This window comes from Syngnathoides biaculeatus, chromosome 20 (assembly GCF_019802595.1).
Source record: "Syngnathoides biaculeatus isolate LvHL_M chromosome 20, ASM1980259v1, whole genome shotgun sequence".
Lineage (NCBI taxonomy): Eukaryota > Metazoa > Chordata > Actinopteri > Syngnathiformes > Syngnathidae > Syngnathoides > Syngnathoides biaculeatus.
The window spans coordinates 3,970,682-3,995,677 of record NC_084659.1 but is presented as its reverse complement, the minus strand read 5'-3'; the positions used below and the strand labels follow the sequence as shown (position 1 = coordinate 3,995,677).

The 24,996-nt window shown below is 43.9% G+C and overlaps 1 protein-coding gene and 1 long non-coding RNA gene across 19 annotated transcripts in view; one reads left to right on the top strand and one right to left on the bottom strand.

Annotated features, from left to right (window-relative positions):
- The window catches only part of LOC133493215 (uncharacterized), a 38,263-nt gene extending 24,827 nt beyond the window's left edge, over nucleotides 1–13,436 (bottom strand). Inside the window, exons 1-2 of the long non-coding RNA XR_009792895.1 lie at nucleotides 13,163–13,436; nucleotides 11,466–11,570 (exon numbers count right to left, since the gene is read on the bottom strand). This is a non-coding gene — a long non-coding RNA (uncharacterized LOC133493215). The remainder of the gene's footprint in view (nucleotides 1–11,465; nucleotides 11,571–13,162) is intronic.
- Nucleotides 13,432–24,996, top strand: part of LOC133493199 (zinc finger protein 771-like) — a 42,378-nt gene continuing 30,813 nt past the window's right edge. For 9 of the 18 annotated variants that reach the window (XM_061806261.1, XM_061806266.1, XM_061806262.1 and 6 more), the window contains exons 1-2: nucleotides 13,535–13,839; nucleotides 14,218–14,360. In XM_061806261.1, the coding sequence (XP_061662245.1) occupies nucleotides 14,265–14,360 (96 nt within the window). In that variant the 5' untranslated portion in view covers nucleotides 13,535–13,839; nucleotides 14,218–14,264. Of the gene's footprint in view, nucleotides 13,840–13,958; nucleotides 14,077–14,217; nucleotides 14,361–24,996 lie in introns of those variants that run through there. The other 9 variants (XM_061806267.1, XM_061806264.1, XM_061806265.1 and 6 more) reach the window with 6 other exon arrangements.

Sequence of the window (24,996 nt, the reverse complement as noted above, 5' to 3'; positions counted from 1 at the left end):
TATTTAAAAGATGTTTCGCAATAGCTTCGTATATTTTCGCAATAGCTTCATATATGTTTCGCAATAGCTTTGTATAACCTAAAAGATCATCGCGCGAAATCATAAAAGGATGTTTCGACATAACATGTGAGGTCGTGCAACGCCATCTGTTGGTAACAAAGAATAGTATGGCTTCAGGTGGGATGAATTGGCCACTCACCCCTCCTTCCGCACACGCTTAGAGTATAAAAGGAGAACTTTGGATACTCTCGGTAGAGTCTGCTGCGGGATGGGTACGGACGCCCAGTCGGTATTGAAGCTCCCTCTACCTGGAGTGTTGGCTCTCCCTCCTATTGTCGCACGGTAAGAGCTGGATATTCTTCTAAGAGCTGGTTGGATATTACTTAGTTTCATACCACGTGATTTGTGCTTGTGCTTGTGTTACCATTTCTGTGTGGGACCAATAAAGTGCCAATTATTGGTAGCCAGAAGTGTGTCTTGTCTTCATTTCTGAGTGCCTATCTCCAACGATCCTATTAAAATTTGATACCGAACTCCTGAGCGAGGTATCAGAAATGTTTTAAAACATTTTTGGCGTTGTCGGCAGGATCGCGGAAAATACATTCAGAAATGGCTTGTTGCTTTAAGAGCAAAACTGTGAAGGAGGCGGAAGTGGCCTCAAGTTTTAAGTGTAAAACGGTGAAGGGAGCGGAGGTGGCTCCCAACAAGGATGGCGTCTCCGACTGGGAGAACCTTGGATTTGAAGAAATAGGGAAACTCCTTAGACGGTACGGGGGACGCCCTAAACCGTGGATAGGAGAAATTCCCTTGGTAACTCCACCGCTGCTACAGCGCATGTTAAGCAGGGTGGATGTGAGGGACAAAGCCCCGCTGGGTGGCGTCCGAGAGATGTTGTGGATTTTTGCCGAAGCCTGGAAGGAAAGAACAAAGGCTTTGGATAAAGTATGCGCTTCTGAAATGCAAAAAGATAAAAAGATAGCGCAACTTGAAGAGAATATTAAAGCGCTTGAATCTGACCAAGCTAAAGCGCAGAAAATCTGAGAGAAATCAGTGGCTTTTATTTCTTCTATGGCGCGCGAGAAAAGTAACAAAAGACCGCGTCGCATCGACCCAAAACAGGTCCGCTCCTTCGCTGTGGCACTCCAGGAAGACTGGGAGCTAGAAGGATTGAATGGCGACATATGGGGAGATGGCAACATGCAATATGGCGGGGAAATGAAACCTCAACCGCTGTACCCACAACTTGGACATCTCCAAGTTAAACCCATCTCGCGGAGACGGGAGGAACAGCATGTTGTCTTGCCCGTCTTTGAAGAACAGCGAGATGAGAATAATGTTCCTATAGTTGATAGGGAAGGAAACCCTATAATGAGGCGAATAGAACAGCCTCAGCCACCACCCAGAATGACGATAACAAAAGAGGACTTCTCTCAGGAAGAGATAGCCCATTTAACATCAAAGTATCGACAAAAGAAGGGAGAACCAGCTGATTCTTGGCTCAGGCGGATGTATGAGGAAGGAGCTGACGCCATAGAGCTTGACTCAGAGGACTTTTCGCGATTTGGAGGATTGAGTTCAGATTCTCGAATGAATGCCGAGTTCCGTGCAAACGGGAGAGCAATGGCGGTAGGTGATTCTTTTTCGCTGTTTGCCTTGGATGCTATGACAGCGCAATCTGTGTATCCAACGTGCCATGATTGGCCTGAGATCAAAGGGCCTTGGGTAACCATCCGCGACGCAATTCACAGGATGGGGAGATTGTGTACGCGCGAGTCGATATCGCGAGCGGGTCATGCTTTTATTGATGAAGCAGCAGTGCCAAAGGTGGTGCATGATGCAATGATTCGAGACGCTCCCCCTCACTACAGGTCTGCAATACTTACCATTTTGTTAGGAGCAGTCGATAACAGCTTCAGTGACGTGAAAACGCGCTTGTTGGAGTTGGCGACTTTGGGAGATTGGGGAGACACAGTACATCAGCCTCGCCCTGAGAATTACAGGTCCGAAAAAGATGGCAGACAACCGCGCGCGAAACCGCCCAAAGGCGGGAGTAGTAGGCGGGAAATGTGGAAAGCACTCATTGCAGCGGGAGTACCGGCAGGAGAAATTGACGGGCTACCCACAAGTGCCTTGGCTGCAAGATGCAAACAAAGGGGATTGAAGGTAAGTTGCTTGAGCAGGGGATCAAAGGGAAAATCAGAAATTGCTCAGCTGGCCACCATCTTAAAGGGAATGATGACGCCGGCAGCTCAACCAACAGCCCCTCCCTTGGATGTATTTGAGGATGAAGAAGAGGAAGATACAGACTCAAGCGACGACATGCTAGTAGACACAAGAGGCCCCAGTTACGTGGCTGCCGTCAGAAAAGGCAAGGCCAAGGGAAAAGGAAAGGGGAGAAGTAAAGATCGAAGGTCCAAAAGTTTGGATCATCTTAGCTAGGATAGAGGTCAAACTCAGATAACCAGGCAGAACAAAACTTCACATCGATGGAACATAGGGGATATCCGGCCCCATGTTCCAATGGAAATTTATTGGGCTAATTCGGTACAACGTGTATGTGCACTGGTTGATACAGGAGCGGAGGACTCTTTAATTCACGGGAACCCTGACAAAATGAGGGGAGAAATAGTTCCATTGAGGGGCTTGGGAGGTCAAATTGTAAATGGGAAGGCAGTTACGTTGCCTTTAAAAATCGGAAGAATGCCAATTCGCACATTTGAAGTGGTGGTCACTCCAGTACCAGAGTGGATAGTTGGAATGGACATTCTGGCTGGAATGACACTGTATTTACAGATGGGAAAATTCCAATTTGGAACTGAAATCAACATTCGATCTTAGTGGGGAAGGTGAAAATGACCCCGTTTCCTATCCCTGAGGCTACCGAAACTGTTTGCCAAAAACAATACAGAATTCCTGGGGGACAGGAAGAGATTGCTGCCACCATAAAAGAATACTTAGAGGCAGGAGTTCTGAAGACGATCACAACTAAGTGGAACAACCCCTTGTGGCCGGTGAGAAAATCTGACGCCACCTGGCGCATGACGGTAGATTACCGACGCTTGAACAAACTGACACCAGCACTGACGTCAGCTGTCCCGGATGCTATTAGCATCATTGAAAGGATACAGCATCACAGTTGAACCTGGTATGGAGTGATGGATTTGGCCAACGCCTTTTTCACCATACCTATTCCCGAGGACAAAATGGAACAGTTTGCATTTACCTGGGAAGGAAGCCAGTACACCTTTACTTGTCTCCCCCAAGGGTACCTGCATAGCCCAACGATATGTCACAGGATTGTGGCAGAGCACCTAGCGGAAGTACCGGTGCCCCGACACATGTTGGTGTCACATTACATCGATGATATCATGATACAAGGAAACACTTAACCGGAAGTGAAAGAATGGCTGAGTAAAATCATTGAGCAACTGAAAGAGTTTGGTTGGGAAATCAACCATGCTAAAATCCAAGGACCTGGCCAGACTGCCAAATTTCTGGGGATAATTTGGAACAAGGGGGAAAGAGAGATTACAACCAAAGCAAAAGAAAAGGTGGCAAACTTCCCAGTGCCACACAGCAAAAAGGCATCGTTTGAATTGGCAAAAGAGGCCATTCAACAGGCAGTATCTTTGGGGATGTTTTAAAACATTTCTGATACCTCGCTCAGGAGTTCGGTATCAAATTTTAATAGGTTCGTCGGAGATAGGCACTCAAAAATGAAGACAAGACATACTTCTGGCTACCAACAATTGGCACTTTATTGGTCCCACACAGAAATGGTAACACAAGCACAAGCACAAATCACGTGGTATGAAGCTAAGTAATATCCAACCAGCTCTTAGAAGAATATCCAGCTCTTACCGTGCGCCAATAGGAGGAAGAAACACTCCAGGTAGAGCAGCTTCAATACCGGCTGGGCGTCCGTACGCAACCCGCAGCAGACTCTACCGAGAGTATCCAAAGTTCTCCTTTTATACTCTAAGCGTGTGCGAAAGGAGGGGTGAGCGGCCAATTCATCCCGCCTGACGCCACACTATTCTTTGTTACCAACAGATGGCGTTGCTCAACACCATATATAACAAAGACATCTTTTTATGACATTGCTGGTTATCCAAACATCCTTTTATGACATTGCTGGTTATTCAAAGCTATTGCGATCGTCTTTTAGGTTATACAAAGCTATTGCGAAACATATACGAAGCTATTGCGAAACATCTTTTAATTATGGAAAAACAACACAATAAAATTATTCTTACTTCAGGGGAAAATGCAATCAGGACCTGTGGAGCTGCAGGTGTCAGCGTTAAACGACTACGCAAATTGGAGTATGTGGCAAAAGCAGGGGAAAATCAGAAAGCCTCTTGGCCTTTGGTCACGAAAACTGACTGACGCAGGGATAAAATATACTCCCTTTGAAAAACAACTATTAGCATGTTATTGGGCGTTAGTAGAGACGGAAGCACAGACAGTAGGTCATGAAGTAATAATGAGAACTCATATTCCTTTATTGACCTGGGTGATGAGTAATCCCACCACCCACAGGATAGGGACTGCACAGGAGGCAAGCATCATAAAATGGAAATGGTATATTTCAGAGCAAGTGAAACCAGGAATAAAGGGCGTGTCGATGTTGCACGAGCAAATTGCAGACGTTCCCGAGAAGGATGAGGTCCCATTCGAGGTGAAGCCTCTGGAAGAATCCCCGGTGAAAGCTGGAAAAAAGTGGGATGAATTGACCGACAATGAGAAACAAAATGCCTGGTTTACAGATGGTTCTTGTCAGTATCATGCTGGCAAGCGAAAGTGGAACGCTGGGGCGTTCAATCCACAGGCAGGACAGTCCCTAGAAGAAATGGGAGAAGGAAAGAGCAGTCAGTGGGCTGAGCTAAAAGCTGTGCACATGGTAATAATGCAGGGAGGACCCATGGGAGCCCACCTGTATTCAGACTCATGGTCAGTGGTACAAGGACTACTAACATGGATGCTAACATGGCATGCTACTAATTGGAAGATACACAACAAGGAAGTGTGGGGCAAAGAACGATGGGCACAGATATGGGAAAACGCAAAGGAAATTCCCATTACTGTGTCACATGTGGATGCACACACTAACCGTACAGATGCGGAAGCCCTGTACAACCAAGCCGCCGACCAACTAGCAAAAATCATGGTGGTCGAGCGAGAGTCGAGTCCAGGCCTTCCGAGGTGGGCGCACTACAAGGCAGGACACTGGGGCGTTCAGGGAACACTGCAGTGGGCAAGAGACCGGGGAATTGATTTAAAATTGGATGATGTCAAAACTGCAATCATGAATTGCGAGGAATGCCAACATCACAAGAGGGGAGTCCCGCAACATGTCCAAGGACAGTTGCATAGAGGGAAAAGTTCAGGACAAATTTGGCAAATGGATTTCATTGGCCCGATGCCCCTATCAAAAGGGTGCAAATTTGTGTGTACTGCTGTTGACACCTTCTCAGGAGTATTGGTGGTACACCCTTGCAAACATGCCAATCAGAATAGCACCATCAAGTGCTTGAATTTGATTAAAGGGTATTATGGAACACCCCTCCAAATACAATCAGACAACGGAACCCATTTCACAGGAAATGCGGTGCGAAAATGGTCTCAGGAACAAAATGTGGAATGGATTTATCACATTCCATATCACCCACAAGCTGCAGGATTGATTGAACACATGAATGGGCTATTGAAGGAAACGATGAGGAAAAATGCTTCTGACAGAACCCTCAATAAATGGCGAGAGCAATTGGAGTTGTCGGTTGAACAACTCAACAACCGACCGGTGGGATCAGGAGTGACCCCACTGATCCGGATGATCTCCAATCAAGAAACGGTAAGCACTGAGGGAACCATTAAAATGTGGAAAATAGATCCAAATGCGGAAATTCCGGTAAGAGCCACGCCAGGCTCTGCTGGACTGGATTTGCGGACACTAAATACAGAAACCATCCTCCCACAAGAAATCCAAATTGTGAGAACAGGGTTGGGACTACAATGTCCGAAAGGGACATATGGTCATGTTCTACCAAGGAGTGGTTTATCCCTGAAAGGGTTAACCATCCAAGCAGGGGTAATCGACGCGGATTACCAAGGGGAAATTGGAATAATATGGAAATTGTTCGCAGACCAACACTTGATTTTGGAATAAGGAAGCAAATTGGCTCAATTGATAATTAAACCTGTAATATGACATCGGTACAGGAAATTCCAAAACCTGTATTACAAACTATGAGGGAGGATGGAGGATTCGGCTCGACGGACAAAGCGGGAGCTAAAGTATGGGTTAAACAAGCCTTCGGGCCACCAAAGGCTGCCGAAATTATTGCACAGGGATGAGATGCAACAGTCAGCGTGTTGTATCAAGGACAGGAAAAATGGGTAAATGTACCCATCAGTAAATGCTATTCGCGAGAATACTAATCATATTTTCTTTTGTCAATAGTGGTAACCATATCTGTTGCAGCTTAGTGTGTGCTTGTTGAAGTGGGAGCTGCTGATTGCACGACCCTCGACGGGAGGACGCAGAGATGGAGGACATCCGGCGCCGAGGAATTAGAAATGACTGGGTCATCTGCCTCCTTGCCGTTGGTGCCATGGTCCGACTCTCCTGGGGAATGACCGAAGGTCATGTGTGCAAGACAAGCCAGTTCATCGGGATGAGACGGAGAATCTCGGTCAACATCACCTGTGATCTTCCCATGATGATATGTGAGTCCACCCCGAGGGTGATACAGGGGAGTAGGGTGACAGTGTCCGCTTCCTCCGCCACATGTATGTGGAACATCACACTATTCCTGGACAGAGACAGACCTGGCTATAGTTTGACTCCCTTGCCAAAGAATATTAAGTGTCGTTCTGATCATCGAGGAACGACTTGGACGGTAATGGCAGAAGAGGATTTCGTCATCGGGGAGGTTGGGGAGGATCCGTGGGGGCCTTGGGGGTGGGGGTATGCGGTCATGGTCATTTCTAAAGAAACAATGACGCCAAAAATAACTCAAACACACTTGACTCCCATCCTTGACACCTGTACACACCAAGCTCAAGCAGTGGTTGAAACCAAGATATACTGGACAATTCACTTTCCCCCGATGCCGATATGTAAAAGAATAAAAAGGGAATGGTATGATACTTTGTTGGGGGGAACGGGAACTGTATTAGGATTGGCAAATACTGCTGATAATGAGGTAACTAGAACCATGCTGTCCAATACTGGAGAACACTCTGCCAGGGCCTTGCATCAAGTAGGGGTTTGGCTTCCTAAGGCTCTGGTGGGACAAAAAGAAAATGCAGAACTTTGGAAAACAGTGTTTAATTGGGATATCGAATTATGGGACGAAGCAGGGGAAGTGCCTCAGAACTTGACAAAACAGAGTAGCTGGACAGTATGTAGTATTCAAACTCTACACGCTGCGGCTCAAAAAGAGTCGTTTCTAAGGATAGTTACGTCGGGAAATTATCAAGAGTGGCGGAAGGTTTGGAACATTTCCGACTCTTTGTGGTTGACATTACATCCCGAACATACCAAATGTGACAAAAATAAATGTACGGGGTATTGGACCCAGTACAACGTGACGACAACAAAGGTGGTTTGTAAATATCAAGTTTTGCCTGTCATAACGACAAGAGGATATTGGTTTTTACACATGGACGGAGAGTGGTTTGAACCAAAAACCAACAAAACCTTTAAATCAGATTTATGTGACTTAACAGACCAAGGGTTGGCTTGCAGATTACAACATGCGTACTCGAATCCGTGCCTAACCGACTCAGAGGTTGTACTTTGTGATTGGACTAGGGAGCCAGCCAGAGAGATGATGTGGCAAGTTGGACCGCATACTCTTTGTGTGGCTACAACATAAAATAACTCACAAGTACCTTCGGTTCCTTTTGTAGGATGCCTTCGAGATGTACACATATGGCGCTGGGGAAACATGACGTATCGTTTGACCAACTATTCGGAGTCCCGCAGGTTGACTGCGGTCCAGTGGGAGGTACTACGCTCCCCCTGGTCAGTGTCTCTGGAACGATTCAAATGCGCATTGGAAAGTTCTACAGACATCCAAAAACTCATCAAGTCACATGCGTCTAATATTTCCAGTCTCATGGTGTCAACTCTGGTAGTAAAAGGGGAAGTAGTGCATGCCGCTAAATTAGTACAACAGGCGTCAGCTCATCATTGGTGGGACATCTTCACAGGAATGTCCTCCACTGCGCGTGCTACTTTCGTGCCACCCTTGATCGTGTTAATGATTGTTGTTTGTGTACTTACGCTATGCAATATGGGAACTTGCTGTTATGTGCGACGCATCCGGCTTGAGGTAGAGAGGGAAATATATAATCGCCTATAATCAATTGCTTACATTTTGAATGATGGAAAAACATCAAGAGTGGAATGAAGTAAGAATAATTTTATTGTGTTGTTTTTCCATATTTAAAAGATGTTTCGCAATAGCTTCGTATATGTTTTGCAATAGCTTCGTATATGTTCGCAATAGCTTTGTATAACCTAAAAGATGTTTGCAATAGCTCTGTATAACCAGCGAAGTCATAAAAGGATGTTTCGACATAACATATGAGGTCGTGCAACGCCATCTGTTGGTAACAAAGAATAGTGTGGCGTCAGGCGGGCTGAATTGTCCACTCACCCCTCCTTCTGCACGCGCTTAGAGTATAAAAGGAGAACTTTGGATACTCTTGGTAGAGTCTGCTGCGGGTTGCGTACGGACGCCCAGCCGGTATTGAAGCTCGCTCTACCTGGGGTGTTGGCTCTCCATCCTATTGGCGCACGGTAAGAGCTGGATATTCTTGTAAGAGCTGGTTGGATATTACTTAGCTTCATACCACGTGATTTGTGCTTGTGCTTGTGTTACAATTTCTGTGTGGGACCAATAAAGTGCCAATTGTTGGTAGCCAGAAGTGTGTCTTGTCTTCATTTCTGAGTGCCTATCTCCAACGATCCAACGAAATTTGATACCGAACTCCTGAGCGAGGTATCAGAAATGTTTTAAAACAACGTCAAACATTTCACAATATTCGAAGAGTTTTGAATATATCACATAAAAAGGCAGAGTGTAACGACACAGCACTGCTGTCGTTGGATGCATGTCAGGCCTTTGACAGAATTGAATGGTCATTTTTATTTAATGTTCTACCGTGGTTCGGATTTGGCAATAATTTTGTTAAATGGTTAAAAATTGTATCTACAAACCCTACTGCTAGTATTATCACTAACAGTATTTATTCTAAACCAATTGTTTTGGAAAGATCTACACGCCAGGGCTATCCTCTTTCCCCAATGTTGTTCATTTTAGCCTTGGAACCCCTGGCCATGTCGATTCGTATGGATAGAGGCTTGACGGGCATCCAAATTGGTGATCAAGATCAAAGAATCTCTCTTTATGCTGATGACGTCATTCTCTTTTTGACTAAGTTATCCACGAGCCTTCCAAATTTATTGGAGCAAATTAAAAAGTTTGTAGTTTCTCAGGTTATGTGATTAATGATACAAAGTCATCCATTTTATTTTTAAGTACTGAAGAGAGACTTAATCCTGTGGTTAACACTCCTTTTTTGAACGCAAGAGATGGATTTACTTATTTGGGGGTCAAAATCTCCCCTGACATTAACAATATCGTTCAGGTTAATTATGACCCTTTAATCTTGGAGGTACAACAGTTACTAGACAGGTGGATGATTATGCCAATTTCAATGTTGGGACGTATAAACATAGTTAAACGTAGTGAGTTAAACGTTTGACCTCTGCAAACAATGGCGACTGTACCAGATATTAACATTGGTTTTCTCAAGTGTTATTCTCAGTCTCAGGTGTACTTATTTGCAGCGGTATCACAAATAAATTGTTAAAAAATCATAAATCATACATTGTGATTTCTGGATTTTTCTTTTTAGATTTTCTCTCTCACAGTGGACATGCACCTACAATGAAAATTTCAGACCCCTCCATGATTTCTAAGTGGACGAACTTGCAAAATAGCAGGGTGTTCAAATACTTACTTTCTTCAGAGTATAAATGAGAAAATATTGGGCACAAAGTCAAGAGATATAGGGTGATCACTCTTTTCACCTAAAATATATCAAAGAATGAGGAAAAAAATATTTAATTCAACAGTCACTTATATTTGAAAAATATTCGGGTGTGGTCAGTGATGCCCACAGATATAAAGTTGCGGGTGTGATTCGGGATGGAATACCAGTACAGTGTATTACTAAATTAAGGGGGGAAAAAAAACCATAATTTTAAAACTTCTTCTTAACATATTAATGCAACATAACTGTAGAAAAAAATTAAATAAACAAATACAAAGCTAAAATAACCGCAATGTTTTGAAAATGCTGAAAGTTTAGTTCTACATAATCGGCGTTAATGGCAACAAACGTTACATTGTAACAAACATTCCTGTCCGCAATCAAATTTGCGTAATTTATGTAATTCAGCCCTCACCACCATCCACCACCAACAAAAATATATACAGAAAATGTACCTATCAGAAATGAAATGCTTGGTGCACAGCCGAGAGTATACGGTGGGCGCCCAGTTATCCCTCTTCATGGAAGATACCCATCTGTCGCACATTTCTTTGTTTGCTGGGAAGCAATAAAAGTGTATACCGGACCCCTTTTTCTGTTTGTTCTTCCAACCGTAAGCCACACAATAAAAAAAAACATGATTAAAAGGCCGTAACACGCTGAGAAACAAGTCAGTATTCACAAAAAGACCACTACAACACGTGGGCTGTATTGGAGTTTGTCCGTCCAGTCGGCGTGGTAAATAAAGGTCATGTGACTCATGACCACACGTAAAAAGTATCTATTGCAGGGTACATAGAGACAAACAGCTGTACTCACAATCACACCTACGGGCTATTTAGAGTGTCCAATCAATGTTGCATGTTTTTGGGATGTGCGAGGAAATCGGAGTGCCCGGAGAAAACCCTGGCAGGCACGGGGAGAAGATGCAGGCAGGTCTGGGATTGAACCCGAGACCTCAGAACTGTGAGGCCAACACTTTCCAGCTGAACCACCGCCCTGCCCTGGGCAACATGTTTTTTTAAATTGTAAATCATCTCCATGACAACACAGGAAATGTGCTGATAACAGATACTCAAGGAAGTGGGTTAACACTCCTCTGGTCTGATAAGGAAGTGAAGGCATTTGTTCTTAATTGTTGAAGTGTCACCTCAATTTGATCCAATTGGGGCTGCTATACACACACACATACATATGTCTATTTTCCAAGCCGCTTACCCTCACAAGGGTTACTATCCCAGCTGACTTTTAGCTAAAGGTGGACCACACCCTGAACTGGTTGCCAGTCAGTCGCAGGGCAGTATGTTAATAATATTACGTAAAATGCGTAATGAAATCAGGCCCATGAATAAGAACATCATTCAAATTAGAATGCATACAACAAATGAACCAACCTGCTCTGCGTAGGACAAGTCGAGGCTGCAGATTGAACACAGCGTCCTGGCGTTGACGTTGTGGTCGCTCCTCCTTTGGTGCACAAACTTCTTCCTTGTACTCTCCTGTCGTTATTGCACACATTTTCACACGACTATCACAACACTTTCTGCACTACATAAGAGGGATGAGAAAACCAAGTGAAAATCGGACATCTTATTTATATCACGATTCAGATTTAGATATTATGAGTGAAAGAGTACATTAGTAAAAATGGCAAAGCGCCCAAAAGTCAACAAAAGGAAAAGATAAGCGATAATGATGACGGCTATTTTGTTTTCTTTTACTCAAGGAGAGATCGTTTGTGATGAAACATAGACATTATTCAACAAAAGGATTTAGAATCCATCCATCCATTTTCTGTGGCACTTATCCTCAAAAGGGTCACGGGGCGTGCTGGAACCTATCCCAGCTATCTTTGGGCAGGGTACACCCTGAACTGCTTGCCAGCCAATCGCAGGGCACATATCAACAAACAACCATTCACACTCATTCACCCGTCCGGGCAAAATAGGGTCTTCAATTAACCTACCCTGCATGTTTTGAGGAGACTTTACCCAAACTGGAACGGCTTGATCAGAATTGGCCAATAATTAGCATTTTCTGATGATCGGCCTATCAGTTTTCATGTCATAATTCCGTGATCCGAACAATGACATCATTGATCGGCAAAAAACATTTACATTTACTTACTTACTACTTTACTTTACATTTACTTACTACTACATTTACTACTCGAGGACAGTATATCTGAATCTAAAACTTAGTTTCTCTTTATTTAGTACTATTTATTTGGCTTTACACGATCAGGATTTTTGGTCAAATGATCACTGATCCGATCACAATGTGTCTCTTTAAATGACCTGCTCATTTACTGTACATACAGTACTTGTGTACTTAGTTGTTCAAAACATATTTACAGTAAATAATGTATCTATGTTTCTCGATTTATGCCAGCAAGTAATCGTGACATACAGAACAATTTCGTCTTTTATTAGATAGCAGTAAGTAAATACAGCAATTACAATGTTTATACTTTTTGTGACATTTGTTTGTTTGAGTCCCTTGAGATTTTTCCCGTGGTAAGAATGTCCCTTGGTTCCAAAAAGGTTGGAATTTGCTGCTCATGTCTTATATGTTCATCAGACGGCAGCATGTTTACAACCACAACCGCTAGCATTAGCTTGCTAGGCTACGGAACGTAACCCTTATAAAAAAGTCCTTTCCTTAAATATAGTAATTGTTTCATCATGTGATCGGCTCTTTTTTTTTATTTACTGATCGGCATCTAAAATTCAGAATGTTTAAAGCCGAGAGAAAATCCACACAGGCACGAGTAGAACATGCGAACGCTACACTGGTGGAGCAGGGTTTTGAACACAATCCTTCGAATTGTGTGGCAGACGTCCAGTCGTCCACCGCGCCGCCGAATCCAGAAACCAGATTACGATGATAATGATTTAAAAAAATAATAATTAACGACTCAGAAAATCGAGAATATTTTACCCTCGGACAAAGCCGACAGAACGTAGTGGTTGGTGTGTGTGTGTGTGTTTTTTTTTTTTCAAGCAATCTGAAGTGTGAGTTTGGCCAATCTTTACAAGAATGTACCAACAGACTTTCTTTCTGGTTGTTTGCGAAAAGAAAAAGACTTTACTTCAGTCTTGATTTCTGCTGGGGGGAGTGTTGATCACAAACTCGTCTCTTTCTTGGCAAGCGATAGCTTAACTGGGTCGAGACGGTTCAACATGCATAACTCTAACCGGACACAAAGATTGCAAGAATGATGTTTTAGTCCACTAAAGTAGACGATCAGGGACGTCTCACGTCGATGATTCACAACATTCGATCCAAATTCAGGAAGATTTACTAAAGTCGATCGAGTCCCCTACGCAATGGCAGAAGGACAAATAGATAAATTACCCACGATCCCTTGCGCCACAAATATTTAAAGCGAAAGACCAACGTCGCTGCTCCTTTAAAATTGCCAATATGGGGTGACCCTTCTTTGTTTCTCGATTTGGTGAGCTTGTCGCTTTAAATATTTCTGCCTTAAAGGATCATGGGTAATACAGTTCTCTTTTTTTCTCCTCCTCTTGCTAGGCAGTAGGATATTCGATCGCCTTGAGTAAAACTTTCTTAATTTGTACTGGATGTTGTGGAACGCGGGACGCCCGTCATGACGAAAGTGGATTGTAACATTATTCGTGCTGTCTTCGTGGCGATTGGAGTCGTTTCGTTTACGTTGAAGCTTATCGGCTGAGCTTAGCTTGGCTCGCTAACAAAGGGACGCGTTTGTGATCAACACTTCGTTATCCAGAGATCAAGCGTGAGGTGAAGTGTTCTTCTTTCCGTTACCAACTAGAAAGAATGTCTCCTCAAATACTGAAGTGTTTCGGGAAAGATGAATAAACGATAGAATGAACCAACAGCTAAACTACCTTCTATCAGCGTTGTTTGTCTGAAATTTTAAATAATATCCTGGAACGATTATTTCCTCTCAATGACAGCTGGGATAGGCTCCAGCACGCCCCTCAACCCTCGTGAGGTGAAGCGACAAAGAAAATCGATGTATGAATTATTAACTTAATATTGATTCTGATTCCTTTGTGAGAATCCTCACTATATTATAAACTATAAAGAAACCGTCTCAATCTTTAGTTAATTGTTTCACATATTCGTTTTTCACTTTCTTTTCTGATCCCTCCAAAGTGATCGTGGAGTGAAAATGTGTGCAAGAACGTCAGCAGCGTACCAGGATGAACTTTGGGGACCAAAAGAGGAAAAGAAGCCACAACGTCAACTACTGGACGCTGTGTTCAATCTACAGCCTCGAATTGTGCTACGCAGAGCAGGTGTTAATTTTTGTGATATTCCTCTTTATTTACGAGCCGTTTGATGATGCATATAAAATACCATTGTTAAAGGGGAAATCCAGTGGTTTGCATGAACAATGTATCCAGTAGGTCATGTAATATGTACTGTATTTTGACAATGTGATTTTAAATCCTCTCTCATTTAATTGTGTTTTGAGAAGATTTTTATCGACAATTACGAATTTTCAGGGGCGCTGCCATTTTCGCGAGTTACATGACCTCCGTAGGCGGGTGTGATCTGTCATTCCAAACCCTCGATTACATGGGACACCATTTATGCCCAGCGCTGATTTCTCAGATTTATCCTCATCTGATGAAGAAATAGCAGTATCTGTTGATCGGAAGATGGAGGAGTACTTCCAGACAGATTCGAACCTGTGGCTGTTGTAGGGATTTGCGAGAGTATGGAGCCTATGCATGTTCACGAGTTGAGGAAGATATGACCAATGATGAGAAAAAGTTAACAGCAAATGGATTTATTACAAAGGAATGTGCAATATAGACGTCCGGGTCTTATCTAGGTATCTGCCGCACACGAGACGTGTGTCTTCTGGCAGGATAGCCAACGGAGAAGACAAGAGCTGCCCGATAACACATGGTTTTTATATATATGGGTCCTTGGTAAAAGTGGTTGCCCCCTCGCAGTCTGGTCCTGGGCCGGGATGGTAACTTTCCGCTCCTTATCTGGTGTTGTTTGTCTCCACGGCAACGGCCGGGAGAGGAGGATGCCACCAGCCGGTTTTCTGCGTACAAAGATCAAGGACAACCACCAGCTCCACAACACATCCTTGTCTGATTAGCAAATGGGCAACACTTTATCTGATAAAATGTGTAAGGTAATATTTAAGCAAATAATGAAAAAACAAAAGTAAGAGTCTTCATTCCCTCTCTTGATCTATGAAATGGATCACAAAAACAATCATGAAAATCACAAAAGTAACACTTCAAGAAATATGGAAAACATTAAACCCTCTCTAATCGTCCAACCATACCTTTTATTTAACAAGTGCATAGTATCATGATTCAGAACACCCGTAAGCTTTAAACCTGCAGGACAGTACTAGACAACTCAAAAACAGCAAAACATTTCGAAAAAAGTAATATCACGCAAAAAGTATCAGAACAGAAGGGCAAGGGCAATGCAATCACGGGGCATGTCGACATCATGACAATCAGGAACTGGTGGAAGTTAAGTATCACTTTCAGGGGGAGCAATAGCAACAGTAAAATCATCTTGACAATTTTGTCAGGGCGGGGGTCTAATGAGGACATATAATTACTGCGGCCATCAGATGGGGGACCAGTCGCCTTCTCAATCAGACGGGTTAAAAGAGAACATATGCAAGGATTGCAACAGCATCCACAGAGGGTGAGAATAGAGGTGAAAACAGCCAGAGAGATGAACACTGATGAAATGACACCCTTCCATTTACCAAACACGGTCATCCAGTTCACCCACATCGACGTCTCAACACCAAAGTGTTCCTTCATTTTCTTAGCAAGGGTTCTAAATTCATCTACGGTCTTAGTGAGCCATCCGCCAAGTTGTGCGTTATTCGGCAAACACCTCCTTTCTTGGCCAACGGTGCATCCAATGTGATTCAATTTTGGAAAGCCATTATAGATGTAAGCCTTCAGTTGCTCATGTACAGCTTCAAGTCCTTAAAGGGTGAAATTGCCCAAACGTTGCACATTATAATGAATGTAATTGATACGGTCGACATTTTCGTGAGGAGTACTGGTGAAAAGACTGGAAATTACAGGTATATTTTCAAAATTGGCAGCTACCTGATCAGCCAGTTTATACTCATCTGGGGCACCATGGGGGGTGCCAATTGTGTCAATTTAGATGGGGTTGTCAGCACCGAGCCAGGTTGGTTTGGACCTACGTAAATGGTGAAATAGCCCAAGGGTGTCCTTGATGTGTTCAGGTGCGACTGCCAGATCATCCAGGGTGACTGGAACAACAGAAATAGGCAATTGTTAAGTTACTAATGCACATCTGCCCGTACTGTTGCGCGGGAGGCGGTCGAAGAGACAGTTCCCTCCACACCACCACCACACATCAGCAGGGCTGACAGGTTGGAAGAAAGGTGCTTCCTGGGTCTCTGCACACTGATCATCAGAGATATTGTCAATTGGGGGACCATTACCTTTAAGGAAAATACAGGTGAAGTTTTGGCACGCCACAGCACGATTAAACAAAGGTCTGTTGTTTTGGGCTGGTGTTACGGGGTGGGGAGTATCCCAAATTTTGCATTCATTTTTAGTCCGCACATAATTTTTCATAAGATCTAGAACACAGGTGGAGTTGACGGAAGAGGAAACAACACGAAACAAAGGTCTAGGTCCCATGCATACAACAGGCACTCTGGGTTTTATTAGACACTTGTTCTGTCATTAGTAACCAATTATCGTTTACTATGCTAACTCCTATCAAAACCCTAGACCACACCTCAAGAGATAGGGCTTTGTTTATAATACAACCCTTCTCTGTGATAAATATTTTCTGGGTGGGTTGTGCTAACAGCTGGCACTGATGTGGGTGTAGGTATGGAGTATTTTTGAACGATTTCCCGGATCAAAATAACCAACAACAATAACATTAATAATAAGAATCCCAGAGATTCCCTGCTCTCCCTCTCTTGGTCCGAAAAGCAATCGGACCATCTGTAGGAATCGTGGTTAATAAAACAACAATAAAATAAAAGTGCAAGTAAGAGTCTGTAGCAGGGCGAATCATAGAATAATGAAACCACTAAGTTCCTTTTTCTTCCAAGTAGACGGCTTTGGAGGTACGACCAATCACCTTGTAGGGGCCAGACCAATGGGGTTCTGACCACTTACGAGCCGTTTAAGGTAGACAGATGGCTACTCAGGAAGATCAAGTGCAGGAGGTGGGGATGGAAAAGAGTCTTGGATCTTTAAGGAGACATTAGAAGCAAAAGAATGCAGTTGTGTCCGAAACAGTTTATGAAAAAACTAAGGAGACACAGCGCCTTCCTCCAGCGGTTGGAGTGAGGAGGAAGGGCCAGGCATCAGACGACCTGTAAGAAGTTCATAAGGAGAGAAACCAGTAGGGCGAGACACAGTTTGTCTCACAGACATTAGAGCAAGGAGAAGAGCCTGAACCCAATTCATGCCACAAGAAGTACATATTTTAGCCAGGTTTTTCCTTCACCGTGCGATTCATACGTTCAACTGAACCTCGGTGGGGTGATAAACACAACCAAACTTGTGAGTTAACCCGAACCACTTCTCTACAGTAGCTAGGTGTGTGGATGTGAAATGTGTACCGTTGTCCGAGTGGATGAGAGCGGGAAAACCGTACGTTGGAATCCAGTGGTTCACCAAAGCTTTCATTACACAATCACACCTAGGGGCAATTTTGAGTGTCCAACTAATGTTGCGTGTTTTTGGGATGTGGGAGGAAACACACACACACAGGGAGAACATACAAACTCCATGATTGAATCCGGGACCTCAGAATTGTGAGGCCAACGCTTTACCAGCAGCTCCACTGTGCTGCCATAATATAATATAATATATAATAATATAAATAAGAATAGTCATCATGTTATTTCCGATGCGAGAGGACGCTTCACATCAAATCAACAAGACAGTTTTCACTAACCCCCCGCCCCCCTTCAGCGCCTCTCGCTTCCTCTGTGTGTGTGTGTGTGTGTGTGTGTGTGTGTGTGTGTGTGTGTGTGCGTGTGTGGGTGTGTGTGTGTGTGTGTATACTCACGTGTGATTCAGGGCGCGTGCGTGTGTGCGTGTTCGGCGTGCCTCCTTCCTCATTTTTGCAGTCCTTCACTCGCGTCCACATATCAAATACAACTTTTCTCAGCGCCATCTTCTTTTCCTCATGGACTCATTGATGCTCTCAACGTCACCTTACCAGCACGGGGGTAGTTTCCTGGTCCCGTTTCAACGTCCGTCACCGACACCATCATGAAATGCGCAGTGCGCCTTTCTCTGTTCACCTCTTTTAAGTTCCATGAGCCCTTATTTAATCTGTCTCTTACATCTTTCATAGTCTTATTTACATAGTCTCTGTCAATTTCCTATAACTTCATTGTCTGTTTGTCCCAATTGCGAATTTTACCCAAATTGTGCTTTTGCCATTATTTTAATGTGCGCTTCCTTTCTTTTTCTTTTTTTCAACATTAGCCATCATTTGCCGCTCAATTTCAATGTACATTTCATCTTTAGTTTAAATGTATTCAGCACATTCATGATCAAATTCACCATCCATTAATAATTTTTTTTATTTAGTGGTCACTCTTCTTTGACTAAACCCAACCAAATTCCTATCGCGCAACAAATTAGCCTACACTCTTAGTTTTTTTTTTGTTTTTTTGTACGCCACCTTGCGACGTTCCAGGCTCAAATCGACAGCAAACCCTCTGTTTTTCAGGGATCCCGTCCCCCTTAGGTGTGACGGGTAAACCTCACAGTGCAAATATACGTCTAAAATATACGTCAGCTACGACGGGATATACAACTTCTCTTATTCTCTATCTCTTATTCTCTTTATCTCTTATTCTCAATAACTCGTATGAGGCATGAACAATCTGGTACCAATGACTTCTCAAATTTAGGCAGTTCAATATGCAGAATTCGACAGTAAACAGGCTTCTGCTTACCTTTGGTTTTGGTCGCGACCTGGAGAAGTCAGAAGTACAGATGACCACCCTTGAATTGTCCGTATAACACTCCTTTGTTTCTCATATGTCTGTCTCTCTCTCATCTGTCGACGGCCAACACTCGTCTACCCCCTCGACTTATGGTCGGGGTCACCAAATTGTAGGGATTTGCGAGTTTGGGCCCTATTCTATTGGACTATTCAGCTGGTTCTTCAGGCGGAATGACGCGGAGTCTGACTACTTGTAGGCCTATGCGCGAGAAGCTCGGCTAACTGCCTCCTCGACCGCCGAAGCTCGGCTCGTGGCCCGGTGCTGGAGGTCGCTTGTCAGACTCTATGTCATTCCCGTCCGAAAAACCATCCGCAGCTGCCGGCCCGGAGTTCCGGGGGCCTTTGTTTACGCATTTGTGTCCCGCGCGTAGGCCTCCGAGTTGTCAGACTCCGTGTCATTCTGCCCGAAGAACCAGTCAACATTAATTACACCCACAGGTTCAAATCTGTATGGAAGTATTCTTCCATCTTCCCGATCAACCGATACTGGTATTTCTTCATCACATGAGGATAAATCCAAGAAATCAGCGCTGGGCATAAATTGTGTCCCTGGCATGTAGGTCATGTGACTCGTAAAAATGGCAGCGCCCCTGAAAATTGACCCCTTCGTAGAAATTGCATCATCCACGTCGCTGACCAATCAGAGGCCAGAGATCTGCATAAACCACGCCCCTTGTTGGCATCCGCTATTACCTCAGACAATGTTGCATGGTCCAGTATAGCTTTTGTTAGCGTTTTATCACGTATTTGGGTTCTTTAACAATAGATATGGTTAAGAGCTGTCATCACGGACTTTGTAATAGTGACGACAGGTATACTGAAAGGCTTGTTGGTGGAGTTCAATTCGTACCCTTTCCAAAACCGAAGACCCAGTACGAAAAATGTCTTCGATGGATCAAACTTTGTGGAAGACGGCATGATCAACTGAATCCATCTAAAATCAACTGGAACAGAAGACGACTACGAAAAATGTCTTCGATGGATCAAACTTTGTGGAAGATCGTATGATCAACTGAATCCATCTAAAATCAACCGGTGAGTGATATTTTGCGATGATCTGGCTGCACAAACGTGTCTCTGTTCGGCGGCTAGCGAGCTAAGCTAAACCGGACTATGTTTGCACGAAGGTATGCCCTATATTTGATTTTCAATACATGTCTCATATAAATGAATTAGCAGTTCTTCGCTTGCATAACATAGCTACGTGTGAATGATTGACACACTTGATCTGTGTTGAGCGATATTTTGCCATTATCTGACTGCACAAACGTGTCTCTGTTCGGCGGTGAGCTAAGCTAAACTGGACTAGGGAGTCCTAAAAGCATTCAACGTGCACCGAGACACCAAGACTGAAGAAAGGATGTTTGAGGACACTATGAAGTAGTGATTGTCATACTCAGTCGGGACTTACGTAGGTTCGGCACTAATTCAAGAATAATTATTGAGGGGAGCGCGTGACGTTACACAAAGAAAATGAGAGAAACAACTCTTAAATCAAGCCTTGCCTTCTTTTCCTTCATACGGCGGCTCACAAACTGCTATACAGATACACATACAGATTCTGCACACAAGTGTGATATGTAAGACGAAAATAGGAAACTGTCAATGACGAATTCGTCTTTGGGTTATAATATATTATATTATGTGGCTTCTCGGTCTTCCTCTGACTCCGGAAAGATCTCGCGCTAATATCAATGGTTTCTCCTTCGATATGCATGTAAATACTATTGAAATACCCCTCGCTGAAATACTTGAAGCCCTGCTGTATGCTTTTCAACGATATTTCACTATTCGCTAAGAATGCGAGTGAGAAATCAGCCGGTAAATCGGACAATTTCGCTCTAGTCTTTTCTTCCTGCGCCGCCATTTTTGCTAATTGTTTGTCTGAGGTTAGCACATGTGGGGTGACGTAACTTCAGGAGGCGTGGTTAAGTACCCTGTACGGAGGGCTCAATTGGTAATTGTTGATAAAAATCTTCTTAAAACACTATTAAATAACAAACATCATTAAACATCACATTGTCAAAATAGAGTACATATTACATGACATACTGGATACATTGTTCATGAAAATTTACCCTTTAACAACCGATGTGAATTATGTGGGACTGCAGGAGGGGCAGAGCTACGCGGTGGTTACTGCCACCGATGGGCCACCCTTGAATAATAAAAAAATATATATTTTTGTGAGCCTATCCCAGTAGTAGTAAATACCTCAGCTTGCAGTTTACACAACGTGTGGACTAGCTGGCATCCATGTAATTCTTGGCCTCCAGGTGGTCTTAATTGGCTACATCTTTATAACCTTCTGTGCAAATGTGCCAGGAATCTTTAAGGGCTGCATAGTAGTTTAAATTAGAAGTAACTCTTTATGGTGCAATTAAACATAAAAAAAATCAAATAAGTAAAATAAATGGATATTAAGAGCATGCATCTATTCTCTGAGCCGTGTATCCTCACGAGGGTCTCTGGAGTCCTGTAGCCTATCCCACCTTTCAGTGGGAAGGAGGCGGTGTACACCCTGAACTGGTTCCCAGCCATTTGCAAAACACATGTAGACAGACAACAGTCACACAATCACACCTACAGACGAGTGTTCAATTAATGTTGCCTGTTTTTGGGATGTGGGAGAAAACCCACGCAGGCACGGGGAGAACATGCAAACTCCACAGACTGGATCGGGAATTGAACCCCGGTCCTCAGAACTATGAGGCTAATCCTCTAACCAGTTGCTCCAATGTTCCACTGGATTAAACTCATTTATATTAGTTGTGGAAAAAATATTTCAGCGTTTGAACAAATGGGACTTTGAGCACGTCAAAAGAACAACTTATTTCCCAACTCTAAGTTTCCACTGTATATGTGTGACCGGTGGACTTCACTTAAGCAGTTTTAAAGACCACGTTGTGATACAAGAGTCATCTTGGAGCCAATCTCCATTTATTTGACACAGCTGTCGTAAACAAGGTGAAACAAACACTTTGTAGTATATGTAGCATCAAGCTAGGACCAAAAACTACATAGTTGAAAAGGGGGACACCCAGCATATTAGCAAACATATCTGCTGTGAACAAGGTGAAACAAACACTTTGTAGTATACATAGCATCAAGGTAGGACCTGGACAAGGGAAACAAATATATTATCCTCTATACATACTACAACGTGCGAATATCCCTCAAACACTGTGTAGCTTACCGAAATGTACATCGTTGAAAAGGGGAGGAGTGAAGATGGTCGCGGTACTTATTATGGGAAGGTGTGTCCCCTCTAAGTATATGTAGGGGTGCAAGGGCGGTTTAATTGCAATGTTCCACTCAGGGTTAATATGTCAGACAACTAATTACAAACTAAAATAAACAAATATACAGATACACCCCTCAGAAGAAAATCTCACACATGAATTATTCCATTGGAACTGGGCTCAACCCCTACAACAGACTCAAGTTGTGTCATGGACTCAATCAACCGACAGACATGCCTAATGACCCTGCCAAAGCGTGAGGTAAGCCGGTCCTCAACATCTGATACCAGGGTGCTGTCAGAGGATGCAGGCGTTGGGCACGGTGGGGATGGAGGGGCTGCCACAGGTGAAAGTGAAGGGATGTGAAGACATGGGGGTATGTCATTGATCATGAACCCATGAGGTAGTGCTGCCACCATCCTAGTCAACATTGGAAAGGGAACCAGCTAGGGATGGACTAGCTGTTGCAGCTGGAGAGTCCAACCCCGAAATCTCAGTGCCATCACAGTCAGGCGGAAGAGGGTCATCAATCTCACTAAGAGCAGGCATGGTCACCGGAGCATCGTCACCCAAGGTTGCAGCCAAGGGCTGAAAGTTGACCTGAAGAAGCAGGTCCCGGTGAACAACACATTCATCTCCATCTCGATCCTTGATCCGGTAGACATGCAAGGTAGCTTTCGCTGCCACAACAGTGTAGACATTGGGTTGCCATTTGTCAGAGAGTTTAGATTTGCCTTAAACACCTTTGCACGCCAGAAGCACCTGGTCCCCAAGAGATAGAGACTGACCCTTGACTCGCTTGTTGTACTGATTAAGGTGATGTTTCTGCTCAGCTGAGCAGTTCTTCTGGGGCGTCATGGCGCAGTGCAGGTCATCCAGAAGTGTTTTCACAGACATTATAGTCAGAGTCTCATCATGGAGAACGTTCTTGAAGAGGAGGTCGACTGGCAGTCTAGGGACCTGACCAAACATCGGATAGAAAGTTTCAAACCCTGTGGTCTTGTGAACAGTGCAGTTGTGCACAAAAGTCATGGTCTGGACCATCTGTGGCCATTTCTGATTAGAACGAGGAGGCAAAGACCTCAACATGTTGTCCAGGGTGCGATTGAACCTCTCTGTTCAGCCATTCCCCATTGGATAAGAAGGTGAAGTGCCCAACTTGCCAACTCCAGGCAGCTTCAAAAGCTCAGCAATTCATTTGCTTTCAAAGTTTGCGCCCTCGTCAGAGTGCAGGTCTTGGGGAAAGCCATACAGTGCTTTGTGAAAGTATTCGGCCCCCTTGAACTTTTCAAGCTTTCCACATTTCAGGCTTAAAACATAAAGATATAAATTTTTCCTTTTTTTTTTTGTTGACCATCAACACGCAATCGTGAAGTGGAACAAAATTTATTGGATATTTTAAATTTTTTGTGACAAATAAAAACCTGAAAAGTGGGATGTGCAATATTTGTCGTCCCCTTTATTTTAAGTGTAGCAAACTCACTCCAGAAGTTCAGTGAGGATCTCTGAATGATCCAATGTTGACTGATGATGATAATCGAATCCACCTGTGTGTAATCATGTCTCCGTTTAAATGCACCTGCCCGTTGATAGTCTCAGCGTTCTGTTTAAAGTGCAGAGAGCATCATGAAGACCAAGGAACACGACAAGCAGGTCTGAGATAGTGTTGTGGAGAAGTTTAAAGTTGGATTTGGATACAAAAAAATTTCCCTAGCTATAAACATCTCAAGGAGCACTGCTCAAGCAATCATATTGAAATGGAAGGAGTATCAGACCACTGCAAATCTACCAAGACCCGGCCTTCCCTCTAAACTTTCAGCTCGAACAAGGAGAAGACTGATCAGAAATGCAGCCAATAGGCCCATGATCACTCTGGTTGACCTGCAGAGAGCTACACCTGAGGTATATCTACTATAACGGTCGCGCTCGAAAGATCGGAGGAATTTGTCGTGTCGGAAAAATGCATTTACATCAGCTTTAAAAAGGTGAAATGGGACGATTTTATGGCTTTCATTGAAGCTAACCTGGAGGACGCCCCTACCAACATTTTTTCCGGTGAAACACATTTCCGTACAGTGGTGAATAGAGCAGCCAAACGATACCTTCCTTCCGGCTATATACCAATGGTCTGCCCAAACTACCTTGCCTCAGCGGCCTTTCTCGCCGACGAACGTGACACCATCCGGCAAGCGGACCCATTTGATGCCCGACTTCCCAACATCCAATGCCAGATTATCGTCTGGTGTCCGAGCGCCGGCAAAATTGGTGGATTGAACATATAGAAAAATCCAACCTCCGGGGGCTGAAAAATCTCTGGCCTCCCATCAAAGCCTTGAGCAAGCCAGCCAAACGGCCAGACAACACTGGCATCGAATTTAACGGGGTCCAATCAAAAAACAACCGGGACGGATGTCAACGTTTCAACCAACAATTCGTTGAACATCCACCTTCCAACCGTTCCATTCGATCTATGTTGCGCTTCCTCTATGGAATAGCGCGCGAAAACCATCCTCGCTTCATGACAGCGCAAGTCTGAACAGCCATCAAACCGTCCAAAAACTCAAAGGCGCCTGGGGCCTGATGGCATATGCCTGGTAATGATCATACACCTTGGACCGAACGCAGTCCAATACCGCCACCGTGGCCATGACATCCCACTTCCCAAACCAGGGAG